General features: G+C 42.7%; 1 protein-coding gene across 5 annotated transcripts in view; it reads left to right on the forward strand.

Annotated features, from left to right (window-relative positions):
* Nucleotides 1-26,779, forward strand: part of SLC39A10 (solute carrier family 39 member 10) — a 104,218-nt gene that overhangs the window by 67,921 nt on the left and 9,518 nt on the right. The window contains exons 1-5 of one of the 5 annotated variants that reach the window (XM_081095594.1): nucleotides 1,111-1,257; nucleotides 14,491-15,515; nucleotides 17,384-17,591; nucleotides 20,708-20,877; nucleotides 22,676-22,876. In XM_081095594.1, the coding sequence (XP_080951720.1) occupies nucleotides 14,502-15,515; nucleotides 17,384-17,591; nucleotides 20,708-20,877; nucleotides 22,676-22,876 (1,593 nt within the window). In that variant the 5' untranslated portion in view covers nucleotides 1,111-1,257; nucleotides 14,491-14,501. Of the gene's footprint in view, nucleotides 1-1,110; nucleotides 1,258-11,890; nucleotides 13,988-14,490; nucleotides 15,516-17,383; nucleotides 17,592-20,707; nucleotides 20,878-22,675; nucleotides 22,877-26,779 lie in introns of those variants that run through there. The other 4 variants (XM_081095592.1, XM_081095596.1, XM_081095595.1 and 1 more) reach the window with 4 other exon arrangements.

Genomic DNA, 26,779 nt, shown 5'->3' on the forward strand with positions numbered 1-26,779 from the left:
AGTGGTTCTCAACCTTCCTAATGCCGTGACCCTTTAATACAGTTCCTCATGTTGTGGTGACCCCCAACCATAACATTATTTTCGTTGCGACTTCATAACTGTAATTTTGTTAGTTATTAATCGTCATGTAAATATCTGATGTGCAGGATGTATTTTCATTGTTACAAACTGAACATAATTGAAGCATAGTGATGAGCCACAAAAACAATATGTAATTATATATGTGTTTTCCGATGGTCTTAGGCGACCCCTGTGAAAGGGCCATTCGACCCCCAAAAGGGTCGCGACCCACAGGTTGAGAACCGCTGCACTAAGCCAAGGTGCCCAGAGCCACCTTGGAGGGACGGATGGGCCTTGACTTGCTCAAGGGGAGGGGAGGGGAGGGAGGAGGCCTGCCAGGCGGCAGTCCGGGTGAGCGGAGGAATGGGAGCAAGAATGAACAGGATGCAGCTGGGTAGCTGGGTCCCTGGCGTTGCACGCTGGGTCGGGAACTGCTGCCATTGGTGGGGTGTGACCGAACAGCTTGGAAGGTTGTCAAAGGCCTCAAGGATTTTCCAAGTGCGTCACACGCTCTCTGCACCCAACCTTGTCTTTGAGGCTCCGAAGGCCGATTTAGGAGAAATGATGGGATGGGGGGGGGGGGGGGGGGACGGGCACTATGCAACAGACCTCGCACCTAGGACCAAATGAATATTCGCTTTTTGCCCTGAGACGCAAAGATCATTTTAATTCCCGTAGATAAACACCCTCATTTGTCAAGCTGAACCCTTTTGCATAAAGGATCTGCGCTCCGGGGGGGGGGGGGGCATGACTCACCCGCCCCCCCACCACCCCACCCCCCGCCCCCAAGGCCACTGCAACCGACGTGCAAACCCGGGGGAAAGGCTGGCGGGCGGCAGAGGGGGCCCCACGCATGCGCCGTTGGCCGCCCAACTCCTCCGCGTCCTCCTTTCTCGGAACAAAACGAGCGCCGAGCCCCGCTGCGCCGTTGGCGTAGACTCCGTCCCGCCGGGCCCTCCGCCAGCAGCGCTGCGCCTGAGCGGCCGGGGCGCGTTACGCCGGGAGCGCAGCGCCCTGAGCGGCCGGGGCGCGTTACGCCGGGAGCGCAGCGCGCAGGGGCGGGCGGGGCGCGGCTGCGCAGGGGCCGGCTGGGCTCCGTGCGCCGCTGGCGCAGCGGGCGCTGTGAATACGCGCCGGGGCGCCGCCGGGCTTTTGGTACCGAGCGGAGAGGAGATGCACACGGCACTCGAGGGTGAGGTAACTATAAAACCCCGATTTGTTTACATTCCCTCCCCCAGAACCGGCCCCGAGCGCGGCGGAGCCGGCGAGCCCGCCACGGCCGGGCGGCCCGGGAGCCCGGGCCCGGGGCATCGCGGCGGCGGGACCTCGGGGGCCGGGCGCGGGGTCTCCGCGGCGGCGCGGGCGGCGGCGGCGAGCTGGCGGGGCGCGTGGGGCAGCGCGTGGGGCGCCGCGGCCCTCGTGTGCGCGCGGGGCGGGCGGCGGCCTGGGCCTCGCGGGCGGGAGGGACCCGCGCCCCACGGAGCCTCCTCGGCGCCGGGAGGGGCCGCTGGGCGGGCGGCGGTTGGGGGGCTGCGCGCGGGGGGCGCGGGCGGGCGGGTCTCGGCGGGGTGAAGGCAGATGGCATCCGGCGCTCCGTGCTCCCTCCCCGTCCCCCGACCTCCCTCCCGTCCCCCCGTGTCTGCCGGGCCCGGGGGGGGGGGGGGCCGGGGTGCAGCCGGGGCCCCGCAGTTCCGGCCCCGGGAGGCTAACGGACGCGGCCTCGGCGCCGGGACCGCGGGAGGCCTCGCGGGGACTTGTTCCCCCCGGAGCCGCCGCCGGGCCGCCGGGGCGTCACCCCGAGGCCTGCGGGGTCCCTGGGGCCGGGGACTCGGAGTCCCTGGGGCCCGGGGCGGGGGGCCGCAGCCCGGCTTTGTTCCTCCGAGCGCCTCGGCCCGAGCGCCCTAGGCCCGGCGGGGCAGGGGGTGGGGGCCCCCGGGGACCCCTCCCCGGATCTGGGGACCTGCCCGCCTTATGTCGCTCTCCGGGCCCCCCAACCCCGGGTTCCCCGGCTGAGCCGGCGGCCCGCGGGGCGCAGGGCCGTGACGTGGACGGCCTCCCGCCGGCTCCTGCGGGTTCACGTGGGCGCCGCCCGCATGGCCGCCCCGCGCCCGGCGAGGAGGGGAGGAGGCTGCCCCCCGCGCCCCAGGGCCCGGGAGCGCGTGGAGTGACTGCAGAGCACGGCGTCTTGTAGAAAAGGGGAAGGTCGAGCGGCTCTGCAGCCTTTCTGAGCTCACGCAACGCCTCCCGGCCCGGCCCGGCCCGCTGGTTCCGCCCGGCACCGGCCCTTCGCGGGGACCCGGCCTGGAGACTGGGTTCCGGTGGCCGGTGGCACGTGGTTATTGTCGGGGGGACCACCCAAGGCCGAAGGTTGGGGCTGCTTTATAGTAGGAGGACTTCCTGTCGCACACGTCTGACTATTTTTGCTCAAATCATGATTATTTTTGCAGAAATCTTGAATGTTCTCTGTCCCTCGTCCAAGACCCTGGGGCCCCCGACCAGACGGTCCAGGCCCGGCCCTGCCCGCGCGGCCTGCGCTGGGCGGGAGAGGAGTACATTGTGTCGGTACCTGGGTCCTGGGTCCTCGGACCGCAGACGAAACAGTGGCCGCCTGCAGGGGCTTCTCAAACTCTCTTTTTTTCTTTTTTTTTTGAGGGATGAACCACGAACGATGTTTTTAAATGTACAAAACGCCTAGGGCTACAGCAGACCCGGTGGTGCTGAAATAGAATCATGGCTGTTACATTTGAGGAAGTGATGCATGTGCCCGGGAAGCATGAACAGAAGCGGCAGGTCTAATGGCCAATTGCACACGTACATCAAGGGCTGTCAGTGATCTTCCAGGAGTTCATTTGATTTCTAGTGATCACTGTCAGGTCCTGTGATTTTTTGCTTATAGTCATAAATGAAGAACTAAGTTTCAGAGGTTCATTAAAAGAAAAGTGGTTTTCTTCCCTGTCAGCGTTGACAAACCTGCATTCAATGCCCGGGCCCCTGGTCGAGCGAGAAGCCCTGTGCAAGAGGGGCTTTCTCATGAGGCGGAAGCGACAATATGCTACATGTCGCCCGGTACTTCCTGTTAACAAGTCATAGTCACTCTCCCAACAGCTTAAAGACGAAATGCAGGTCTTCACCTTTTTTGAGCACCTAATTCAGTGGTTCTCAACCTTCTGGCCCTTTACAGTTCCTCATGTTGTGACCCAACCATAAAATTATTTCCGTTGCTACTTCATAACTGTCATGTTGCTACTGTGATGAACCGCCATGAAAATATCTGATATGCAGGATGGTCTTCGGCGACCCCTGTGAAAGGGTCGTTCGACCGCCAAAGGGGTCGCGACCCACAGGTTGAGAACCGCTGATCCTAATTTGAAGTATTTTAAGAGGCTTCAAGTTTCCTATGCAAGTACTACTACTCTAGTACTACTGTGGGGGTAACTGACTTATGGAGAATATAGGCCATAGGTGGTATATACAAGGGAAATTACTCAATGGGAATGATAATTTGCTTTTAAAGAGAAGTTATCCTATTCTATTCCCTCCTTCCCTCAGCTTTGGAGTAAGACTTAAGGTTTCACACCCTGGCCCATCATTACCTAGTTTGGTTATCTTAATCTTTCTGTATGTGAACTTGGAAGTACTAAAAAAATCCTCCCTCATGGGTTTCCTGTGACCATTAAATGACATAGGAACCAAAGGGCTACTTCATTCATCTCAGTTCTTTCATGGCTGAGGGACTCCTTTGTTTCCCCCCTGGTACTTGGTTCCCCCAGAGGGAGGCTTAATGGTCTGTACTGGGCCTCCGCGGGGTAGTTGTCCTTCTGTTTCCATTCTCTTACTCTTGCAATAACCCATAGAATTTTTTTCTGCCTCTTGCATTTTCTAACTTAAAATTCCGTAAACACATCCTCTTTACCCTGCCAGACTAAAATCCTTGAGGGGCACTTTCTCCACAGCCTCCTGCCACATGTTCACAGCACGTGACTCAGTGAAATCAAAGCTTGGTTGTCAAGCTTTTTAATCAAGTTTTAAAAAATGTTGGGTACACCACAAATGTAGCATTAGCCCAGAGAAGTACTTTGGATAAAAATGTCAGCCCTTGTCTATGTAGTGCCTACCTTACGAATGGAATAAATACCATGGGTTCGTGTTGTTTTATATCAAAAGGGCATTGTCACTAGTGCATTTTGATCATCACAAGAGGAAAAACAGGACGCAGTAGAAAAAGGAAAAGCAGTATAGGCAATCAAAACAGGAAACTAGTTTATTCCTTTATAACAAATTTCACAAACCTTTAAAGTCATCTTTCATTAAATATAAAATTCTCATTAAAAACTTCAGCTTAAAGTTTAGAAGTGCCCAGTCTGACCCGACAGCTTGATGCTGCCCCCTAGTGTTTGTGCCTCTTGAAGTTTTCTTGAGTTTAACTTCACCTTTTCCTAAAACAAGATCTGTTTAAATTATAATTAGATTCCTTAGTGTTATACTAAGTCCTAGTCTCCTCGGCATTTCCTCCAGCTGCTGGTAGGGTTTCTGATAAGATAGACGCAGTCATTTTGAATTGGTTAATTTTTACTGCTTTTAGCCCCCAGTTTTCCAAATAGGGGTGAGTTTTGTGTGGAGAGAAAACAGTATAATACAGATTTCCTTGCAAGATTATATAGGGGATTTTTCAAAGCAGGGGTATATGTTAATCTATTAAATTAGCTTTGTATATGAATAACAAATTGGATTTATTCTGGGCTTTGCCTTGAAAAGTGTGATATAAAAATTTGCTTTCTGGCCCTGACCAGGTGGCTCAGTTGGTTGCAGCATCGTCCTGTGCAGCAAAGGATGGGGGGTTCAATTCCTGGTCAAAGCACTTACCTAGGTTCTGGGTTCAATCCCCAGATGGGAGACAACCAGTCAATACTTTCCTTTCACATTGATATTTCTCTCAGTGGAAAACTGTCCTCGGTGAGGATAAAAGAATTGCTTTCTGGGATCAGTGTAGTCCCATATAACATTGTGTTGCCTCAACTGTACTGAAAATAAAATTGAAAATGCTAAAATTGCATGGGTGGTGAGCTTTTGTTTTTTAAGTTCTATTTTATTTTGAGCTGTGACTTACAGAATGGTCTCTGAAAAATATTCTCTTGGACCTTTAATAACCACAATATTTCCTGTAATCATTTATGTAAACTAAAGTTTCAAATTTTGCTAGTTATCAATATTCCAAACTATTTTTTTTTTTCATTGTTTTCTATTAAGTTCTGTGAGTGGGTCACACAATGACTTAGATTTTTCCAAATTGAGCAAATATAATCTCAAAAATTGATCACAGACTATTCAAAAGTGTGTTCAGTGGGTATAATGGCAATTTATAACTGAAATTACTGTATAAAGATTTACAGAACAATAGCACTCAAATTATTTCCAGCTGCGTAAGAGACCACAGTTAATGTTCTGACATTAAAACAACACAATTTATTATATAGTACCAAAGCACACTTTATTGTTATATAGTGGTGGTGGTATTTATAGATGTAAGTATAAGGATAAAATTTTAAATCTTCATGTTTAAATTATATTCACCAGTGGTAGGTGATTTTGTAATTACCTAATTTTATAATTACTCCTTATAGTTTAGATATTTTACTGCTGAAAAGAGAGGGAGGTATCAGATAGTACTTATCCTTCCGTTAACATTTCTAATAGCTATGCTTACCCTTATTATGTGCTCTACTTTTGGGAACCACCCATTGCATTCAGAAAAGAGGTTGTTAGAGATTAGAAGTAAATCAGAACGTTGTAGGACAGAATCTTTATCCTATTAGGATTGTGTAATTTTACAGGACCGGGAGTATTGTTAGAATTACTATGAGTCATGTTTGGTTATTTTTCATCTGGTAATTAAGACTTGTCAGTCAGTGATCACTTTAGTTCTCAGACCTCTTTTCATTCATAGAGGAAGTAGGAAATCTAGGTAGCCTTCAGCTGTAGTAACAAGACGACAAAGATTTACATCCCACTGTCCTATTAATCCTATATAATAAAAGCCTAATATGCTAAGTGTCTGGTCGTCCAGTCAACCAATCAAAGTGTAATATGCTAATGATATGCTAAGGCTGCTTAATCGCTTGCTATGATGTGCACTGACCACCAGGGGGCAGATGCTCCTACCGATAGGTTAGCTTGCTGCTGGAATCTGGCCGATCAGGACTGAGCGAGACGGGCCGGACACAACCTGGAGTCCTCCTGTGGTCCATTCTCCTCCCCTCGCTCCCCTGGCTGGCCAACCTCCCACATCCCTCCCCGGCCCCAATCATGCACCAGTGGTCCCTCAGCCTGGCCTGTGCCCTCTCACAGTCCAGGACCCCTCAGGGGATGTCGGAGAGCCAGTTTCAGCCCGATAGTGCAGGCCAGGCCAAGGGACCCCATTGGTGCACAAATTCGTGCACCGGGCCTCTAGTATCTAAATAAAAGGAAACCATTTCAGATGTGCCCTCACACTTGTAAACTTTCTTCTGAATTCACTTTATATATTCTGTGAATTTGGGAGTTTTAAGATAGCAGTTTTCCCTACAGGTGTCCACCGAATTGGTAATTTAAAAAAAAATGTGTAGGATAAGCCACGGGTCAGCAAGCTGTCTCCCATAGGCCAAATCAGCCAGCTTTTCTGAGTTAAATATTGGCACACAGTCCTCTCCTTGGTGTATGTGTTGTGTATGGCTACTCTTGTGCCCAAATGGCAGAATTGAGTATTTGCCTTAACCACTGTGCTGCCTGCAAAACCTAAAATGTTAATTATCTGGTCCTTTTAAGCCTGCCAACCCTTGGATCCAGTTCTTAATGCTCTATCATTATTTGACATATTGCTATTACAATAATTATATCTTCCTAGAACCTATAAAATACTTTAGTAGAAGTACAACCAGTCAAATATAAATGCATAGTATGAATGTACCTTTTCATGTCCTTACCTAAGTAACACAGAAGCCTTTCATCTCTCCCAGGTACATTCTCCCTTAATAGAAAGTATAACACCTTTATCAATGTTTGGAGTTGCAATGTGATGCCCTTGGCCTTCAACTCTGAGCTACCACCTAACACTATCATACTGTTTCTACTACTTTTGTAGCATCTCTCACAGTTTACTAACTTAAAGTAGTTTTATCTTCCTGGTACCTCCTTCAGAGCAGAATATATTTCATATTTTTATGTCTTCTCCTTGCCTGTCCCCTTTCCCTTTCCCTTTCCTCCTGGTCTCTTCACCCATTATAGATCAATGGCTGGTGTGGCTTAGTGGTTGAGCATCAACCTATGAACCAGGTGGTCAGTTTTCGATTCCCTGTCAGGGCACTTGCCCTGGTTGCAGGCTGGATCCTCAGTAGAAGGTGTGTAGGAGGCAGCTGATCAGTGATTTTCTGTCATTGTTGATGTTTCTATCTCTCCCTCTCCCTTCCTCTCTCTGAAATCAATAAAAATATAAAAACAAAACATTCATGATCCCATGTTTATAGGTCTGTGAACAAATGTTTTGGAATAATAATTCTTAATGCACTTCTTCTGAAGATGAATCATTCTGTTTATGTGAAATATATTTCACACTGTTATACCTGCTTGATGCAGGGGGCTATGGAAAGATTGATTTACATACCTTATGAAGATAAAGAGAATAATATATGATTTGTTATTATAAGCCTATGAAATAAGTAAAACAATGTAATATTAGAAAAACATTAGATTGTAATATAGTATTATTATATAACTAGAGGCCTGATGCACGAAGATTTGTGCAAGAATGGGCCTTCCTTCCCATGGCTGCTGGCACCGCCTTCGCTCCAGCCCAGAGCTTCCTTTCTACCTTTGTTCCGATCCGGAGGCCCCTTTCCGCCTTCCCACGCTGCCCAGAGGCCCAGAGCGGCTGGGGTGGTGTGAACGCCTGTGTCCTGCCCCACCCCGGCCACTCGGTGCCTGCATATGCAAATTAACCCACCATCTTTGTTGGGTTAATTTGCATACTCACACCTGATTGGCTGATGGGTGTCACAAAGGTATGGTCAGTTTGCATCTTTCTCTCAGTGTAGATTATACATAAAATTACATATGCACCAATAGAGAATAGATACTATATATTATGTGTAATATATATATTATAAAGCAACAAGATCATGTTCTCTGTCCCCATAGATCTTTTTTAGTATAGAATTTAACTACATAACTTTTTAATGTTCAGAACATACTTTTAAAAAAATTAAACTTACTGGGGTGGCATTGGTTAATAAAATTATATATGTTTCAGGTACAGAATTCTCTGATACATCAACTATATGTAGCATTGCATGCCCACCACCCAAAGTCAAATCTTCTGAAACCATATATTTGACACCCTTACCCTTTGTTAACCTTCCATCCCCTTTCCCTCTGATAACCACCATATTGTTGTCTGTGTCTGTGAGTTTTTGTTTGTTTTGATGTTTATTCATTTGTTACTTTTAGTTTTATATCTCCCTAAGTGAAATCACATGGTTCTTGACTTTTTCTGACATATTTCACTTAGCACGATATTCTCAAGATCCACCCATGATGTTGCAATGGCAGTACTTCATCTTTCTTATGGCTGAGCAGTATTCCATTGTGTATGTGTCACATCTTTACCCATTTATCCAGTCCTCTAGCAAAGGACACCTCAGTTGTTTCCAGGTCTTGGCCACTGTGAATAATGCTGCAATGAACTTAAGGGAGCATATATCTCTGCATATGAGTGCTTTCAAATTTTTTGATTAGGTACCCAGAAGAGGAATGCTGGATCATATGGTCATTCTATTAAACTTTTTAAGGAACCTCCATACTGTTTTCCATAGTGACTGTGCCAATTAACATCCCAGGTGCAGTAAGTGAAGTAGAACATAACTTTTTAAGATTTTCATTTTAATTAGGATATTACAGTTTTTTTCAAATAAAGTGAATAATTTTATGTATGTAACCAGTATAAATAAAAAATTATTTTCAAGAAAACAATCATACCAATTTTTTAAAAAGCTGACAAGGAAACCAGAAAGGTATGCTAAAATCAAATCACTGAAAGAGATTTTAAGAAAAATGTTCTTTAAATTCACTGTAAATATATAGTACATAATATGATTTATACTTTATAAGACAAATATTAGAGCTTTTACTAGGAAGACTTTTGCATAAACACAAGAACTTGAAAGTTTTATTGAGGCTTACATAAACTTTCTTAACATAAATATGTAAGAGAATGGTTAGTTCAATGATGTTTTTATTTTCCCTAAAAGAGAAATGGATGTTAGGGGTCCTAGATCTTTGGGGGTCGTGTTCACTTCATAGTTTTTTAAAAGAAGAAAATATGTATTAGATATGGAGAGAAGAAACTTCTTAAATTTAGAAATCAGAAGAAATTACAAAAACAGTTCAATAATGCATATACAGGAGAACATTCATGAAAGGGTAAACCATTGTAATCAAAATTAAAAGGCACTGGGCAGAACCAAGTGTGTTTTTTGCAGAAAATATGACCAATTCATATTATGTAGTATCACATAGATGTTGATAAAAATAATGAGACAACATAAATAATTTAAAAAATATAAATGAAAATAAGGCAAGATATTACTCCAAAATTAATACCAACTATTAATGAAAATGCTATGATCATACTGCTGGTAGCAGTATATAACTCTTTTTCTGGCATTAATAATATTCTTACGTTTTCCTTTTTATTTTTCTACTAAAGGCCCGCTGCACAAAAATTTGTGCACTGGTGGGGGGGGTGTCCCTCAGCCCCACTTGTGTCCTCTCACAGTCTGGGACCCCTCAGGAGATAACAACCTGCTGGCTTAGGCCTGCTCCCGGGTGGCAGAGGGCAGGCCCAATCCCTAGGTGCAGCCCCTGGTCGGGCTCAGAGCAGGGCCGATTGGGGTGTTGGGGCGCCGCCCCCTGTTATGCACAGAGTAGGGCAGGTCGGGAGGTTGCGATGCCACCCCCAGTCACGCTCAGGGTAGGGCCGATTGGGGGGTTGGGGCGCCGCCCCCTGTCACACTCAAGGCAGGGTCGATGGGGAGGTTGCGGCACCACCCCCTGTCACGCACAGAGCAGGGCCTATCGGGGGGTTGGAGCTCCGTACCATGTCACACACAGAGCAGGGCCGATCGGGGTTGGGGCGCTGCCCCCTGTCATGCACAGAGTAGGGCTGGTAGGGGAGTTGGGGCACTGCCCCCTGTCACTCACAGAGCAGGGCCGATCAGGGGGTTGGGGCACTCCCCCCTGTCACACTCAGGGCAGGGCCGATGGGGAAGTTACGGCTCCACCCCATCACACACAGAGCAGGGCCCATGGGGGGGTTGGGGCATCGCAGCCTGTCACACACAGCAGGGCCGATCAGGGGGTTGGGGAGCTCCCCCCATCAGGCACAGAGCAGGGCTGATCAGGGGGTTGGGGCGCCTTCCTCTGTCACGAACAGAGCAGGGCGGATAGGGAGGTTGTGGCCCCGCCCCCTGTCACACACATAGCTGCAGGGCGGTCAGGGGGTTTGGGCGCTGCCCCCTGTCACGCTGATCCCGGTGCCGGGAGGCCTCACCGCTCCGCTGATCCCAGTGCTGGGAGGCCTCACGGCTCCACTGATCCCTGTGCTGGGAGGCCTCGCTGCTCCGCTGATCCCGGTGCTGGGAGGCCTCGCGGCTCCGCTGATCCCAGGTTCGGGAGGCCTCGCAGCTCCGCTGATCCTGCTGCTGGGAGGCATATTACCCTTTTACTATATAGGATAGAGGCCTGGTGCATGGGTGGGGGCCGGCTGGTTTGCCCTGAAGGGTGTCCTGGATCAGGGTGGGGGTCCCGCTTGGGTGCCTGGCCAGCCTGGATGAGGGGATGATGGCTGTTTGCAGCTGGTCACACCCCCTTCAGTGTGGGGGTCCCCACTGGGGTGCCTGGCCCGTCTGGGTGAGGGGCTGAGGGCCGTTTTCAGGCTGGCAGGTGACTGAAGCTCCCAACCTCTCCTTTTTTTCTTTTTTTTTTTTATTCTGGGATTTATTTACCTTCTATGGCTGTCACTGGAACTGAGAGCCGGCTTTAGCTCTGAGGCTCAGCTCCAGCTCTGAGACCTCGGCTGCTGAAAGCAGGTATCTGGGTTTGTTTGGCTTCTATAATTGAAACACTTGCAACTCCAGCTCGGCCAGCTGGCTGAAAGCATGGGTTTATTTAGCTTCTATAATTGCAACATAGTTGCTTAGAGTGCAGCTCAGAGCTGGGCGGCGGCAGGCGGGGAACGTTGGCTTCCTCCTTCACTGGAGCAAGCAAGCCTCCTGCTCGCTTCAGCTGCCTGACTGCCGGTCGCCATCTTGGTTGGCAGTTAATTTGCATATCGCCCTGATTAGCCAATGGGAAGCGTGTTGGAGGTACGGTTAATTACCATGTTTGTCTGTTATTAGATAGGTTGTACCTGTGTATCACAAAATCTACCCCAGGTCTGAGTATCAGAATGTAGCTTTATAAGAAAAGGGACTGCCATTGAACCCTCTAAATTTGTAGAAGAATTTATGTAGTTTTCATATACAGGGTGGGGCAAAAGTAGGTTTACAGTTGTGAGTACACAAAACACAGAGTTCATTGTACTATTTATTAACTGTTGTATTATTTTCCTTGTGAACAACAAGAGAAAGACAAGTATCACATGATTTCACTCATGTGGAATCTAATGAACAAAATAAACTGATGAACAAAATATATTGATCCAAAGACATAGAAGCATGGAACAGACTTGACAAATCTCAGAGGGAAGGGGCGGGGAGATTAACCAAAGAACTTATATGCATGACCCATGGACGTAGACAAAAGTGCTGTGTTAGAAAACTGGTACATCTACACGATGGAATACTATGCTGCTGTAAAAAGGGAGGAACTCTTACCACTTGCAACGCCATGGATGGAACTGGAGAGCATTATGCTAAGTGAAATAAGCCAGTCAATGAAGGAAAAATACCACATGATCTCACTCATTCATGGATAATAGAGACCAGTATAAACTTTTGAACAATAATAGATACAGAGGCAGAGCTGCCTCAAACAGATTGTCAAACTGCAGCGGGAAGGCCGGGGAGGGTTGCGGGGCAGGAGGGAGGGGGGTAAGAGATCAACCAAAGGACTTGTATGCATGCATATAAGAATAACCAATGGACATAAGACACTGGGGGATAGGGGAGGCTAGGGGACTGTCAAGGGCGGGGGGGAAAAAGGACACATATGTAATACCCTTTGTAATACTTTAAGCAATAAAAAAAATTAAAAAAAAATAGTGCTGTGAAGGCTGGGTAGGGGGAGGGAAGTGGCCACTGGGGGAAATAAGGGACATCTGTAAGACTTTCAACAATAAAGATAATTTTTTTTAAAAAAAGGATCTTGATGATTTTAATTGTTAATTATAAGGATAGCTAAAGTTAATCAGACAGAAAGCTTCCCTGATGGGGAGGAAGTAGTCTGCTGTCAGTCATCAAAGTACGTTCATGTTACAAAGATTGCCCAGAATACAGATTTTTTTTCTTTTTAACCTAATGGAAAGGAAAGGTAATTATACCTGGCTACTTATGAATGGCAGGCTGGTGTAAAGTCAGAGACATGTAACAGTGACAAGCTGCTGAAGAAGGAAAACAAGAGTGTGAAGGTGGAGGCTTTGAGGGGTGGCAGCGGTTAGAATGACAGTGGTTGTGAGTTAGCAGGGAGCACTGCTCTGCTCTGCAGGTCAAAGGTAAATGCTTCAGCTTTGGATATGGCTGTGACTGAGGATGGAATGACTGAAGCAACAGCTAGCTTCTTTTTAAAAAGATTTATTTTTAAAATATGTCTTTTATTGATTTCTTTTTAAGAGAGAGAAAAGGAGGGGGGGGAGGGAGAGAATAATTGATGAGAGAGAAACATCCATCATCATCTGCCTCCTGCACACCCCCTGTTGAGGATTGAGCCCACAGCCCGGGCATGTGCCCTGACCGAGAATTGAACCTCTAGTTATATGGGTTGGTGCTCAACCACTGAACAATACCAGCCGGGCCAAACCTGAATTTTTGATATAATTGTAGTTATTTTAAATTTAAGTAGCTACTTGTGGCTAGTGGTTGCCGTATTGGACAGCACAGTTCTGGATATTTTATTGCTTTCACATTTACTGTTTTAGATTTAGATTTAAAATCCATCTGTAATTGATGTTTTGGTAGGTGGAGAGGGATCATTTTATTTTCTTCTTGTATATAGAAATCTAGTTGGCCAATCACCAAGGAAAAGAGAATCTTTCCTAGTTTGGCACTCCCAGTTTTGTATCTCCGGTATGTTTATTCCCACACCAGACACCACACTGCTTCTAGTAACTGGTTGAGGACATACTTGTTTCTAGTTCTTCAGAAGTATTGTGGCCATTCTTGGCCCTTTCCCTTTCCAGCTAAGTATTAAAAGTATCTCAAATTCTCACAGAATTACTTCCGAGATTTTGATTGAGGTTACATTGGGTCTGTATCCTACCCAGTCATAAACATGATATAGTCATCCATTTTATTTATGGCTTGCATTTCTCTCAATAATATGTGGTCATATTTTATGTAAAGGTCTTGCACATCTTTTGTTTTTTATTCCTAGCTATTTGCTATTGTAAATAATACCATTTTCAAATTTTCTAATTATTGCTGGTATATTGAAATACAGTTGATTTTATGTTATTCTTATATCGAGCAACTTAACTGAATTAACGTATTAATTCTTAGTTATTGTTTTGGATTTTCTACATACCCAATCCTGTCATTCATAAATAATGGCAGTTGCATTTCTTTATAACTCACACATTTTATCATTTTATTTCATCTTGCCTTATTGCAATTACCAGAGGGACTCAAGAGCAGAATCAGCACACTATTTTGAAAAGGACCTGATGAGGAGGAATCCAATTCCAGTATAAATGTATAGACTCTTAAGTGTTGTGCTAAAAGGAAGTCAGAGTAGATGACTGGTAGAAGTCTGGTAGATGAGCCCTTAACAGTTTGTATTAATTCAAAGGGCTGTACGCTATTTTGATAAAAGGCGCCATTTTTACAGGAAGAGGAAAGAATGATCCAGAGCCATGGAGGAACTGGGGTAAAACATTTGCCTAGTACAGTGGTCGGCAAACTGCGGCTCGCGAGCCACATGCGGCTCTTTGGCCCCTTGAGTGTGGCTCTTCCTAAGCCTTAGGAGCACCCTAATTAAGTTAATAACAATGTACCTACCTATATAGTTTAAGTTAAAAAAATTTGGCTCAAAAGAAATGTCAATCGTTGTACTGTTGATATTGGCTCTGTTGACTGATGAGTTTGCCGACCACTGGCCTAGTAGATTGGCACTGCTGGAAAGTGTGTGGTTATTTGGAATGTGAGTAAATACAAACTAATGCTTGCCTCTCTTTTTAAATCCCTTTAGGAAAAATAGAAATGAAGGTACATATGCACACAAAATTTTGCCTCATTTGTTTGCTGACATTTATTTTTCATCATTGCAACCACTGCCATGAGCCACATGACCACGGTCCCGAGGAGCACCACAGACACCATCATGGACTGACCGAATCGGAGTCGAGCAAATTTTCAGAGCTGGATGCTGCCAAAAATGAGAAAAATTATTACATTGAAAAACTTTTTGACCGTTACGGTGAAAATGGAAGATTATCCTTTTTTGGTCTGGAGAAACTTTTAACAAACTTGGGCCTCGGAGAAATAAAAGTAGTTGAGATTAATCATGAGGATCTTGGCCACGATCATGTTTCTCACTTAGATATTTTGGCAGTTCAGGAGGGAAAGCATTTTCACTCACATAACCACCAGCATTCCCATAAGCATTTAAATTCAGAAAACCAAACTGTGACCAGTGTATCAACAAAAAGATACCATAAGTGTGACCCAGAGAAAGAGACAGTTGAAGTGTCTGTCAAATCTGATGATAAACATACGCGCGACCGTAATCATCGGTTATGTCATCACCATTGTTTGCGTCATCACCTCGATCATAACACTACCCACCATTTTTCTAACGATTCCATTACTCACAGTGAGCGTGGGGAGACTAGCCATGAGCCTTCAACAGAGACCAATAAAACACAGGAACATTCTGAAAGTAAGCCACCAAAAGGAAAGAGGAAGAGAAAAGGGAAGAATGACGAAAATTCAGAGGTCATTACACCAGGTTTTCCCCCTAACCATGATCAGGGTGAACAATACGAGCATAATCGGGTCCATAAACCTGATCGTGTACATAACCCAGGTCATTCTCATGGACATCTTCCAGAACATAATGGTCATGATCCTGGTCATGGACACCAAGATCCTGATCCTGATAATGAAGGTGAACTTCGACACACTAGAAAGCGAGAAGCACCACATGTTAAAAAAAGTGCAATTTATTCAGCTGCTAGTCACAAAGATCATAATGAAGATGACCGTCAACATGAGGTGAGTAGAAAAAGATGGTTGCTCCATAATTCTTAGATAATTGTGGAGCATCTTAAGGTGAAAAGAGAAGTAACAGTGGAGTAATCGTATTAAAACATTTCTAGGTAATGTAAAAGAAACACGTTAAGGGAGTTAAATCAGATTAAATTTTTTATCCGGATTTTTACTTGCATTGTTTGTTCTCAAATTTGGGTTCTTAAAATCTAAATGTTTGAAGGTTGTTAGAAAACATACCCTTATATTCATTATTTTATTACCTTGCTTATGACTTTCTTAACTCCGCAAGTTAATTTTCATGTTGTTATTAGCTGGTTTCCAGATATTTGAAAATTGAAGCCTTTTTTGTTCAATCTTTCCTCTTGGGAAGTGACTAGACAGTTTCTTTTTTTATGACTATTAACTTACTGAATTAATTATGGAATGGGTCCTAGTCATTGTAATAGCTCCAAATCAAATATTTTGTGCATGTCGTAGGTTTCTTTTCTCAATGTCACTTTATGATAGGGCCTACTTGCTCATGATACAGTCTTTTCTCATGCCTTTAACAAATTTAGGGTGAATGCAAAAAGATACAATAATAGGAAACTCCAGATTTTCACGATTTTTTGGAATAATTTCACATCAATTGATTCCTTCTTAGTTTTTTAAAGCTATATTAATCTTAAACACATTTATTTTTTGTTTTATGAAAGGTATATTAACACCTTTGTTTATTCTAATTTTAATCACTTTTAAGTTTAGAAAAAATTGAATTTATTGTTCATATGCACAAAAAGCAGCACCATCTAATATAGAATATGATGGAATAAGACTTCATCCTTTGTTGTTTATGTCTTTACAATTTAAATATGTTTTGCATCTAAGTAAATATCTTTGTGTTTCTTCCCTGGAGAAGTCACCAGATAATTTGTTTTTAGCAGTTATAAACACTGATAATCTTAGTTTACTTTTAAAGACCTATATTCATCTATTATTATGGGTGATATCCTAGAATATTTTGTTGTTAATAACTGCACGTTATTATTAATATTTACTTTTTGTGTCAAACTTGTAGGGTCTGCATCATCAAACCTGATGCATATTTTGAATTTTCTCAGTGTTTATGGAAATATTATATGCATTGAATAGTATAGTACCTGATGTTAAAACCTGGGAAGAATCATTTTTTTGTTTGTATGTGTGTTCTGGGCTTGGTTTTTGTACCTAGGTAAAATCATAGAATGAGCTAGCAAGTCAATAAACAAGTATGCTGCCTAAGTAGGTCTGTATGAAAAAGAGGCAGCACCATCTTTTTGCCTTAATTTTAGATACTTGTTTTCTGTATGATGGGTTCAAACTTGTTTGCCTTGTTTCCTGCTTTGTTTTGTTTTGCACTTAAAGTTCTAGTGGATGAAGCTGCCTTGTTCTCATCTTCCAGCTTTAGCATTGGGCTAGAGTCCCCTTCGGCAGGGAAAAAGTCTGTCTTACACTAAAATACAAAGTTATTAAAGTAATTTAAGTTTATTTAACACTGTTTTACAAGTAAGAATCTTGAGTAATTAATAAATACACTTTGACTAGAGAAGTGATTGCCCCCACCCCCTTAAGAATCTTGAGATTATAGTTGTGAACCTCTCTTATCAGTGACAATAGATCATTATCTTTCATGTGTTAGAATGGAAGAATGTTTAAAACCCATAAAAAGTCTTGGGTAATAAGTTGAATGTATCCCTATCATAAACTCCTATCCAAAAGCTTTATTTCTAATATATATATTGTATTACAAATTATTTTCAAATAATAATTAGAATATTTTCTTTATACAGTAAATTGTTTCTGAATAACCTTTCTAAAATACTTTTTAATTTGTTTTAACAATTTCCTTACAGTGTTTGAACGTCACTCAGTTGTTAAAATACTATGGTCATGGTGCCAACTCTCCAATCTCCGCTGATCTATTCACATACCTTTGCCCTGCATTGTTATATCAGATTGACAGCAGACTTTGTATTGAACATTTTGACAAACTTTTAGTTGAAGATTTAAGTAAGGATAAAAACACAGTTCCTGAAGATAAGGCAAATGTAGGGGCATCGGGTAAGAAAGATTTCTTTTTCTCCTCAACACAATTTCTATTCTAATTTTTTTATGTAGTTGAATTAGAAAGTATTTCCAAATTACTGCCCTACTTTTGATGTCTTTCAATATGTTTTAACATGTATGTTTAAAAGACTTGGGTAAGACAGGAAGCATGGTAGTATAGTGTGGCATTGCAGGGGAAGGATTTTGCTAGGGAACTAGATTAAAAAGGATACACAGGCTTGTGATAAGTGGGTCTTTCCTGATGGGCAAATGTAAGTAACGGGCCCCTAGTTAAAATTATTTGTGTTCTAATTGCTTAGCATTGAGCAGGGTTTGAGGATTGTTTTTAAGGAAGTACAGAGGAAAGCCAGTGGGTCCTAGAGGGTATTATACTAAGTGAAAAAAGCCAGTCAGGGGAAGGCAAGTACCATATGGTCTCAGGTATTGTGATTACCAGAAGGAAAGGAGGATGAGGGGGGACAGAAGAGGGTAAGGGCGGGGATAACATTTGGTGATAGAAGGTGACTAGACTTTTGGTAGTGAACACACAATACAATATGCAGATGATGTATTATAGAATTATATGCTTGAAACCTGTATAATTTTGTTAACCAGTGTCACCCCAATAAATTCAATAAACTATATTTTAAAAGATAAACAGAAGCCTGTAGTTGTAACCATTATGTTCTTAACCTGTGCTGTGCTCGACTGCTTCCTGCTAAAAGGGTCCTTCAGTATGCTTTGCTAGAATATGACCGGGAGATAGAGAGTTCCATTTACTTATCCTTCGTAGTGTTTTAACAGGTGATGCAGTGAGACAGGACAGTGTATAGAGGTAAATATTGGTGTACATTTGTATTGCTGTAATATAGATTAGTAAGAAAAATGCAAGAATGGTCTTCTAGGTAGACCGGCTGGGGCCAGACTGGTGTGTCAGTAAAGGGAGACAGAGTGCGTCCACGCTCGGATTGGGGTGCTGATGTTTGGGTGGATAGAATGGGCCCCTCTCTGGCTTCCTGTTCCCCGATCGTGGTGGGGGAGTAAGTACCTTGAGAGGCACCGACTTTCACGTGCTTCTCCATTTTCACTGTAACAGGAGAGAAGGGGAAGCGAGGCCTGAGATGATTGAACTTAAAACAAAAGTCATTTGTTCTTTACAGGGACAACAGAGACTGACGAGATTGTCACATCTAGATTTAAAATTAATAGCTTTTTTATTTTTAAGGCTTCGAAAAATTCTAATTTTGGCTTCCACATCCATTGTAGATTATGACTTAGAGTTTTCCATACTGTAATATCGGAGTAATCTATACATTATAATAAGCTGCTGACAGATGCTTTACTGGTAATATTGAAAATTACAGCTTATTCAATCTGAAAAGCCTTAGAGGAAATTGTACTTGCTTTGGAGACAAATACATTACTTATAGTGAATTTTGATCAGTTGTTTGCAGGTGGTTATTAGCATTGTCAGAAATGAAGATTGAATGAATGATGTCCTAATAGATGTTGATAATTGTAGAGAGAAGGCCCTGCTAGAAATTATTTTTAATGACTGCCGTACCATTAAGAAAGGTTAACTGGTTCTATATAAGTCTCCCACAGAGGTACAGCTACTGCCTCATTAACTGGCCAAAGACGGCTGTAACCCAATATGCTATACAGTGTGTACGCTAGAAATCGTTTGTTTCTCAAGATTGGCCCATTTAGTCATAGAGTTGACCCTAGCTTAATTGCCAAGGGGGTTGTGAATAGGTTGATAAGCATTTTCTGCCAATTAAAATGCTGAAACAGTGTAGAAAACTGCCATCTTGCGCATGCTTTGAACCAAGTTAATTAGAAAGTTTCCACAGATGAGCGCTTCTTTTTAAAAGAATGCATTTTCTCTCTAGATAATGAGAAAGGGAATTGGTGAATAACTAAGCTTGAAGACCTTTAACGTTTTAAGCGACCTAATTTGCAGAATAAGTGAAGCTTGTTTCAGACATTTAGCATTTTTTTTAATTGCAGTTGGTATCTTGGGTGCAAATAAAGGAAACATTTGGTAGTTGTATTTAATAGTTTATATATTCTTAGTTTGGTATACATTTTATAAAAGATGCTTCTTTAATGTGTTTTTTAAAAATTGATTTGAGAGAGAGAGAGACATCAATGTTGAGAGCGAAACATCGATTGGCTGCCTCCTACAGCCCTCTACAGGGGATCAGGCCCACAGCCTGGGCATGTGCCTTGACTGGGAATTGAACTGGTGACTCTTTGGTGCATGGGATGACACTCGACCAACTGAGCCATACCGGCCAGTTTTTATTTGTCTTTATTTTATACCAAATAAATTGTGATTTAAAAAGCACAGTAATTTGGTTAGAAATCGGAAGAATTTTATTACCCAAATTGCTTTTTTCAACACCTAGGAAATTATGATAGAGTTTACTTAAGCTTAAATGCAAATATTATTATTTCTAAAAAGTAAGGTTTTTTTTGTGTGGGTTTTTTTGGTTGTTTTTTCGTTTTTTAAGTACATTGTACAGAAAGCCAAATTGGAGGAAAGAGTTTGGAACGGGGTGTGGAGGAGAGATGATATCGAGGAAAGTAGAACTGAATTATCCTTGTACAAATAAGAAATGAGATACAGTAATAAGACTCTTCTGTATATTATGTGAATATATTTCCAATTGGGGCTAATATGTAGTTTCTTAAACTTTTTTTAAGAAAGATTTACAAAGGTTACAGTATATTAGGTACTTGATTTTCTTTAATGCTCCCAGGAGAGGTTTATAATCATATTTTTTAAAGAAACAGTTTTATTGCTGTCGCTCTGCCTTTAGAATTCAGTCTAGATGTTAAGAGTGACTCACAGCCTTAAGTCATTTTAAGTCCCTTTTTCTGATAAGGTGGGCCACAGGAGATACTATTTATAATTTGCTCTGAGTTTCTTAATTCCTTTTTTAGGTATTTAAGTTAGTTATACGGTTATTTATTTTGTTCTGTTTTTAAGCATAACAGTGCCAAAATATAAAGCTTCTTAAAAAGCGTAGTCTGGGTATGACTCATTTATCTTATGTTTATTCTCCTTGGGAGCTTTTTTGATGGATGTTTTTATACTAACGTTGACTGTCCATTTCTTCCCACAGCATGGATTTGTGGTATCATCTCTGTCACTGTCATTAGCCTGCTTTCCTTGCTGGGTGTGATCTTGGTTCCCATCATTAACCAAGGATGCTTCAAATTCCTTCTCACATTCCTTGTTGCTCTGGCTGTCGGAACAATGAGTGGAGATGCCCTTCTTCATCTACTGCCCCATGTAAGAAATCCTTTTAAACTTAAAAAATAAAATAAAAATGAAAGTATTTAAGCTAAAAGGTTCTTTCATTAGCAAGCTCTAACACAAAAATTTAGTATTTGTGCTATTTTATTTGCTTAATAGGATAAATATTTTTTCCATTTGAGCAGTTTTAATAGCAATATTTTTTAAAATAAATTGAATCATTACGTTTTAAAATAGCAAAAAGACTGCTAATGTCAGTTTTATGTTCACCTGTCAGAATGTATACATGTCAAGTCACTACGATGTATACTTTAAATATCTTACTATTTTATAGGCCAGTTATACCTCAGTAAAGGTAACTTTAAAAACCCCACACTTGCTCTACTGGCAGTTTTGAAAGTAAATACTTAAAATCAAAGAGTGATAGACCTCTGTATGTGTATGCGTCTGGCAGTGTGTGTATGCGTATGGCAGTGTGTGTATGCGTATGGCAGTGTGTGTATGCATATGGCAGTGTATGTATGCGTCTGGCAGTGTGTGTATGCGTATGGCAGTGTGTGTATGCGTATGGCAGTGTGTGTATGCGTATGGCAGTGTGTGTATGCGTCTGGCAGTGTGCTCCGGCACCTTTATTGGGCAGGAGCAGGCAGCCCTGCTCAGTCAGTTAGCTGCCACAGGCATGTGCTCTTCACATCCAGCCCACTTCGCCTTTCGCCCGGCCTCCTCTTGGTTTCTAACATTTGGGTACACTCTAATGACAGGACCATGAGCCCGCACTCCCAGTGCCTTGATTGTACCTTTCAAGATCTGTTGTCACTTCAGAGTAGTTGATCCAGTATTATTATTTTGTGTCACATTATGAAAATAGTGGGCTCTTTCATTCCAAATGTAAATGACAGGTTTGAGTATTGTCTTATATATCCTCACCATCTGCCTTCTGGAGTGTGGGGAGACAGAATTGCATGTGTATGTTATGAATACCTCTTCTCTCTTCTGTACTGTGGTTGAGAATTCCAGATCTAGTATCTAGAACAATGCATGACATTGTCTTTTTAAGAAATTAATTAATCTTAAAATTTAATATAAATTTTTTAAAGTTTATTTATTACACGTTATTTACTTACTTTCCCCTTCATTTCCACCCTTGCTTGCCCTTTCTGACAGCCGTCAGGAAAAGCAACAGTCTGTTTCAGAACTGGGCCTATAAGAACAGTTGAAGTGTGAGCTAAGTTTAACTGCTGTTTATTTTTTTCTTAAGAAGTGTTATTTAGATAAAGTTAATACCTTTTTGAATGATCTTACCTCTTTTGAGAGGTATAGAAACTTCTGTTGACCACTACCATATGGGGGAAGAATACAAATGTATTAATCAAGGGAAATACTTAACAGTCATTCTCTAATGTTTAAAGTTCTCTAAGATTAATATTGTGAAACGTGTACATTTCACAATTAAACATAACTTTATTAGCACACATATATTTGTTTTTGCTAAAGTATTAAAAATAGAACATTAAGCATATATTCCAGTATATACTTCTGCATAATCAGTTTAAGAAAAAGTTAGATTACAGGGAGTCACAAGTGATCACCTATTGGTGAATTCCTTTGTTTTATTTTTACTGAATACTAGGCATTTGTCTGGGTCATAGACAGAGGACCCATCGCTCCGTTTTCTTACTGTTGATATGGCTCTCTTACTGTAGCAGGTATCTTAACTCCTCTCAGCATTTGAGTTGGTGGTCTTTGTTTTAGAGTTACCAGGAAATGTACTTTCATAGCATTTCAATAGCATTTTAATTATTTGTTTCAAATTTTTCCTTATTCTTAATACCAGTCTCAGGGTGGACATGATCACAGTCACCAGCATGCACACACGCATGGGCACGGCCATGGCCATTCGCATGGACACGAGCCCAAGAAGTTTCTGGAAGAATATGATGCTGTACTGAAAGGACTTGTTGCTTTAGGAGGCATTTACTTGTTATTTATCATTGAACACTGCCTTAGAATGTTTAAGCACTACAAACAGCAAAGAGTAAGTACTTTTTAGTTGTTTGCTTCACTTTCTGGGATGTAAAACTCAAAGACCATCATTTTCTGGCCATGTGTTTAATTATGGTGTTGGTGTGATTTAAGTCTCTGTTTTTTAATAGGTTATCTTCATAGTAATAAATGGCTTTGATCCTGGCCATTTTTGGTCATTACATTTATTTTGGCATTTATAATCAAGATATGGTAATCTCAGCTCATCTGCGTCACATCTTATTTAACTGAGTTTAAACAGGATGTGAAAGCTATTGGTTAGTTTATGCTTGCAAAAATATATAAATACAAGCAAGTTTCATCAGTCTTCTTAGGTAATTTCAAGTCTAAGTGGCTTTTATTGTCATACACTTGAATGAAAATGTTTTCAGACAGCATGCTTCTTTATCAGAAAAGTCTTGCCAGTGATAGAGCCCAGAGGTATAAGACTTTATATTCAGGAAGCTTTGTAGGAAGGAAATGAGGTAAATGAAGGCAATGGTGATTCCGCTCAAGAGCAGCAAGCCACTTGGGAGATGGTGCGAGGATTGTTGGTCACATGCCCTGCTTGTCATGAACTGTCTGTGTTTCCTGTCACATTTATGAGAATAACACAAATATCCAAAGAATTTTCTCCCCAAGAAGGTAAGTTTGGGGTTAACCACTCACCATGATTATACCTCTCCCTGTTCAAGTTGATTCGTGTGTGTATCTAAAGTTCCATCTTGAATCTCTCTCACTAACATGTTTGTGATAACCGTGCTGATTGTCTTCAGTACGCTCTGTAAACCCAGAGGACATTTTTAGGACGCTTTCCACAAAAAAGATTAGAAAATTCTTACATTTTGTTAGTTACCTGAAAATATTCAAAAAAGGAAAAATACTTTCTTCTTCCTCAAGAAGATTGGATCGTCGTGATCACCATCTAGGATACAACTAGGATACAGTCCACACTTAGGATACAGGTTTTATGCTATTTTTATGCATATATTTTTGGTATATGTATGTGTTGTTTATACATCTTCTTGAGACAAAATAAATAGTTTATAATAGAACTCTGCACTGGGAGGCAGGGGGAGTGATTCTAGTTCTTGCTCAGCCACAAGCTAGCTATGAAACTATGATTCATTCATGATTTTCAGTTGCTATCTATGGGAAGTAAATCCTCCTTCTCATTTTTATAACCTGTTCCAAGTAGAATATATTTAGTTTTCATTGCTATATTTCAGTAGGACACCATCTTATTTATTTGCCTCCAAAGGAGGGGTGGTCAAGATGGTGGGCCAGGGAAGAATTACCTGAGGATGGTAAAGGAACTGGGAAGGATCAACTTAGAGCAAAGGGAGAGAGAGTGCACAGCACGTGGTGTTTGCGGGTTGTGGAAGGTCGTGGATGGAAGACTGGAATGTGGTAGAAGGGTGCCAAGTAAGAGTGGCTGGCGGGAGTGAGTCGGCGAAGGCGCTCACTGCCGACCATTCAGAGGAGAGGTGAGGTGGGCTTGAACTGCAGTTATGGCATAAGGATTGGGGGAGAGGAGGTGGTTATAAGAGAATTGTTAAAATGAAAGAATCAATAAGAAGACTTGATACTTGATTAGATGTAAGAAACACGAGAATTTAGAGTCCATCTCTGTAACTACCTAATTTCGCTCACAGTTACATATTGTAAACTATATAAAGGAGTTTTGGAATTACTATGAAGCCTGAATTTTCTTCAGTTGTGTATACCTATTAACATCGAAGCAGCAGTTGGTATTTAATCTGTCTAAATTATTAGGGATTGTATAATTTACAGAGAAGTACAAAATACACAAGTTTTCCTTTTTTATAATTTAATCTTGATCTCAGTTTGAACTTAAATTTACCAGCAAACTGAAACACATTTATTTTTGTAAAGTAAACTAATGTAGGAGAACAGAGTCCCCAAAATATGGCAGCCTATTTGTAAATTTGAAATTGTGGGAGCCCTAGCTGGTTTGGCTCAGTGGATAGAGCGTTGGCCTGTGGACTGAAGGGTCCCAGATTTGATTCTGGCCAAGGGCACATGCCCAGATTGTGGGCTGCATCCCCAGTGTGGGGCATGCAGGAGGCAGCCAATCAATGATTCCCTCTCATCTCTCTCTCCCTCTTCCTCTCTGAAATCAATAAAAATATATTTAAAAAATTGTGGGAGGTAAAAAACGGAAGGTGCTCTTGGCAGAGGAGTATTGTGTCTATAATAAGGAGGTTTTCAAGTATATCCAGGAAAGGAATCTAGGCAGTAAGTCCGTACACGTCCTTTATGATAAACAGGACAACGCCTAATCTGAGACACTGCTGTGCAGGCCTTTGGAAGAAAGGAGATGAGTGATACTCGAGTAGAACAGATACTTGATCGTCTGATAGAAAAGTCAGCTTTGGGAAGGGAGCGTTCAGAGCATCGTTTCAGCAATACCCGGCGATGACTGGCTCACGCCGGCTGAGCTTGAGGGGTGATTTGGCACGTTTTTCGGAAAGTGGACAGTCAGAGCCACAGCAGTTACAAGGTCCCAGCTGCCGTTGGCTTTTTCTCCTTCACCCCCTCCCTCCCTCCCTCCCTCTCCTGGGCTTTTACTGCTGCTGGCTCCTCCTTGCTCTTCTTTAGTGACTCATGGCTGCTGTTCTCTCTTCTAGGATGTCTCGATACTATTATTGTTTGAACATTGTCTGTTTCTCCTGTTTCTGTTACCTTTGCTATGAAGCAGAACAACCCAAACTTAATGGCTGATAGCAACAGGGATTTGGGCAGGGCCCAGCTGAGCAGTGTTTTTGCTTTACTTGGTGTCAGCTAGAGCCACTCGCTGCTACATTCACACTCCACTGCCTGCTGGGGCAGGTGAGGTCAGGAGTGCCTCCCTCCTCGTCTGTGTGCCTGCATCTCGGTCTCCTCTCCCACCTCCCGCCGAGTCCAGACCGAGCTTCCCCAGAGCACGTGGCCGCTTCCCCACCAAACCAAGTGCCAGCCAGGCTCTTTCAGACCAGCCCCCTCCCCCGCCCAGCCTCACCTCTGCTGTCTGGTGAAGACACGGTAAAGGCCGGCCCGAATTCAGGCAGGGAGTGTGCTGTATGTTCTGCGGGGTGGAGGAGGCTGAGGCCGGGAGGGAAGACACTGATGGGGCCATCGCTGACGACTGCCAGCCCGGACGGGCTTACCTCGCAGCGTTAGGAGACTGACCGTTTACAGCTGTAAACTGCCTGACAGACTTGTTATTTGTCTCTTACGTTCACATGGACTAGAAGTACAGCTTCAGGCTGGAAGTGTTGTTCGTGGTAGCTGTGTTGAAAAGGAGGCTATCTCTCTATATAAAAGGCTAACATGTAAAGTGTCCACTCAGGAGTTTGATTGCTCCCTATGACATGCGCTGACCACCACAGGGTGGTGTGGAACGAAGGAAGGCCCTGCCAGCAGCTGGTTAAGGGAGGCCCTGGCTGGCAGCCAGAAGGCCCCCATCGGCCCTGATCGCCGGCCAAGCCTAGGGACCCTACCCGTGCACAAATTTTGTGCACTGGGCCTCTAGTTTAGAGATAAGTTAGGACAATTCACACCTAAACAATAAAATACAATAATTAGAATTTATTAGTAATTGAGAACAGATTAGATGAGAAACGAAACTTGTCTTTATCGCAAAGCTTAGGGTCAGTTACTTATAGGTCATTTTAATACATCACCTCATTTAATCCTCATAATCTATCATTTTCATTTTACAGATGAATATTTAACAAATTTAATAGTCTCAGAAGTTAATTGCAAATTTGGTATTTTAACTCAGGCTTGACTTTTCATTATGTCACAAGTAGGGAAATATGAGATTGTGTTAATCACAATAAAATTCAAAGGAATAAGCATTAGTTTTTGGAATTTACTATTCCCACACATTATTAGACAAGAGAGATTACAT

Source organism: Myotis nattereri (assembly GCF_964212035.1).
Source record: "Myotis nattereri genome assembly, chromosome: 7".
In the NCBI taxonomy this organism is placed as follows: Eukaryota; Metazoa; Chordata; class Mammalia; order Chiroptera; family Vespertilionidae; genus Myotis; species Myotis nattereri.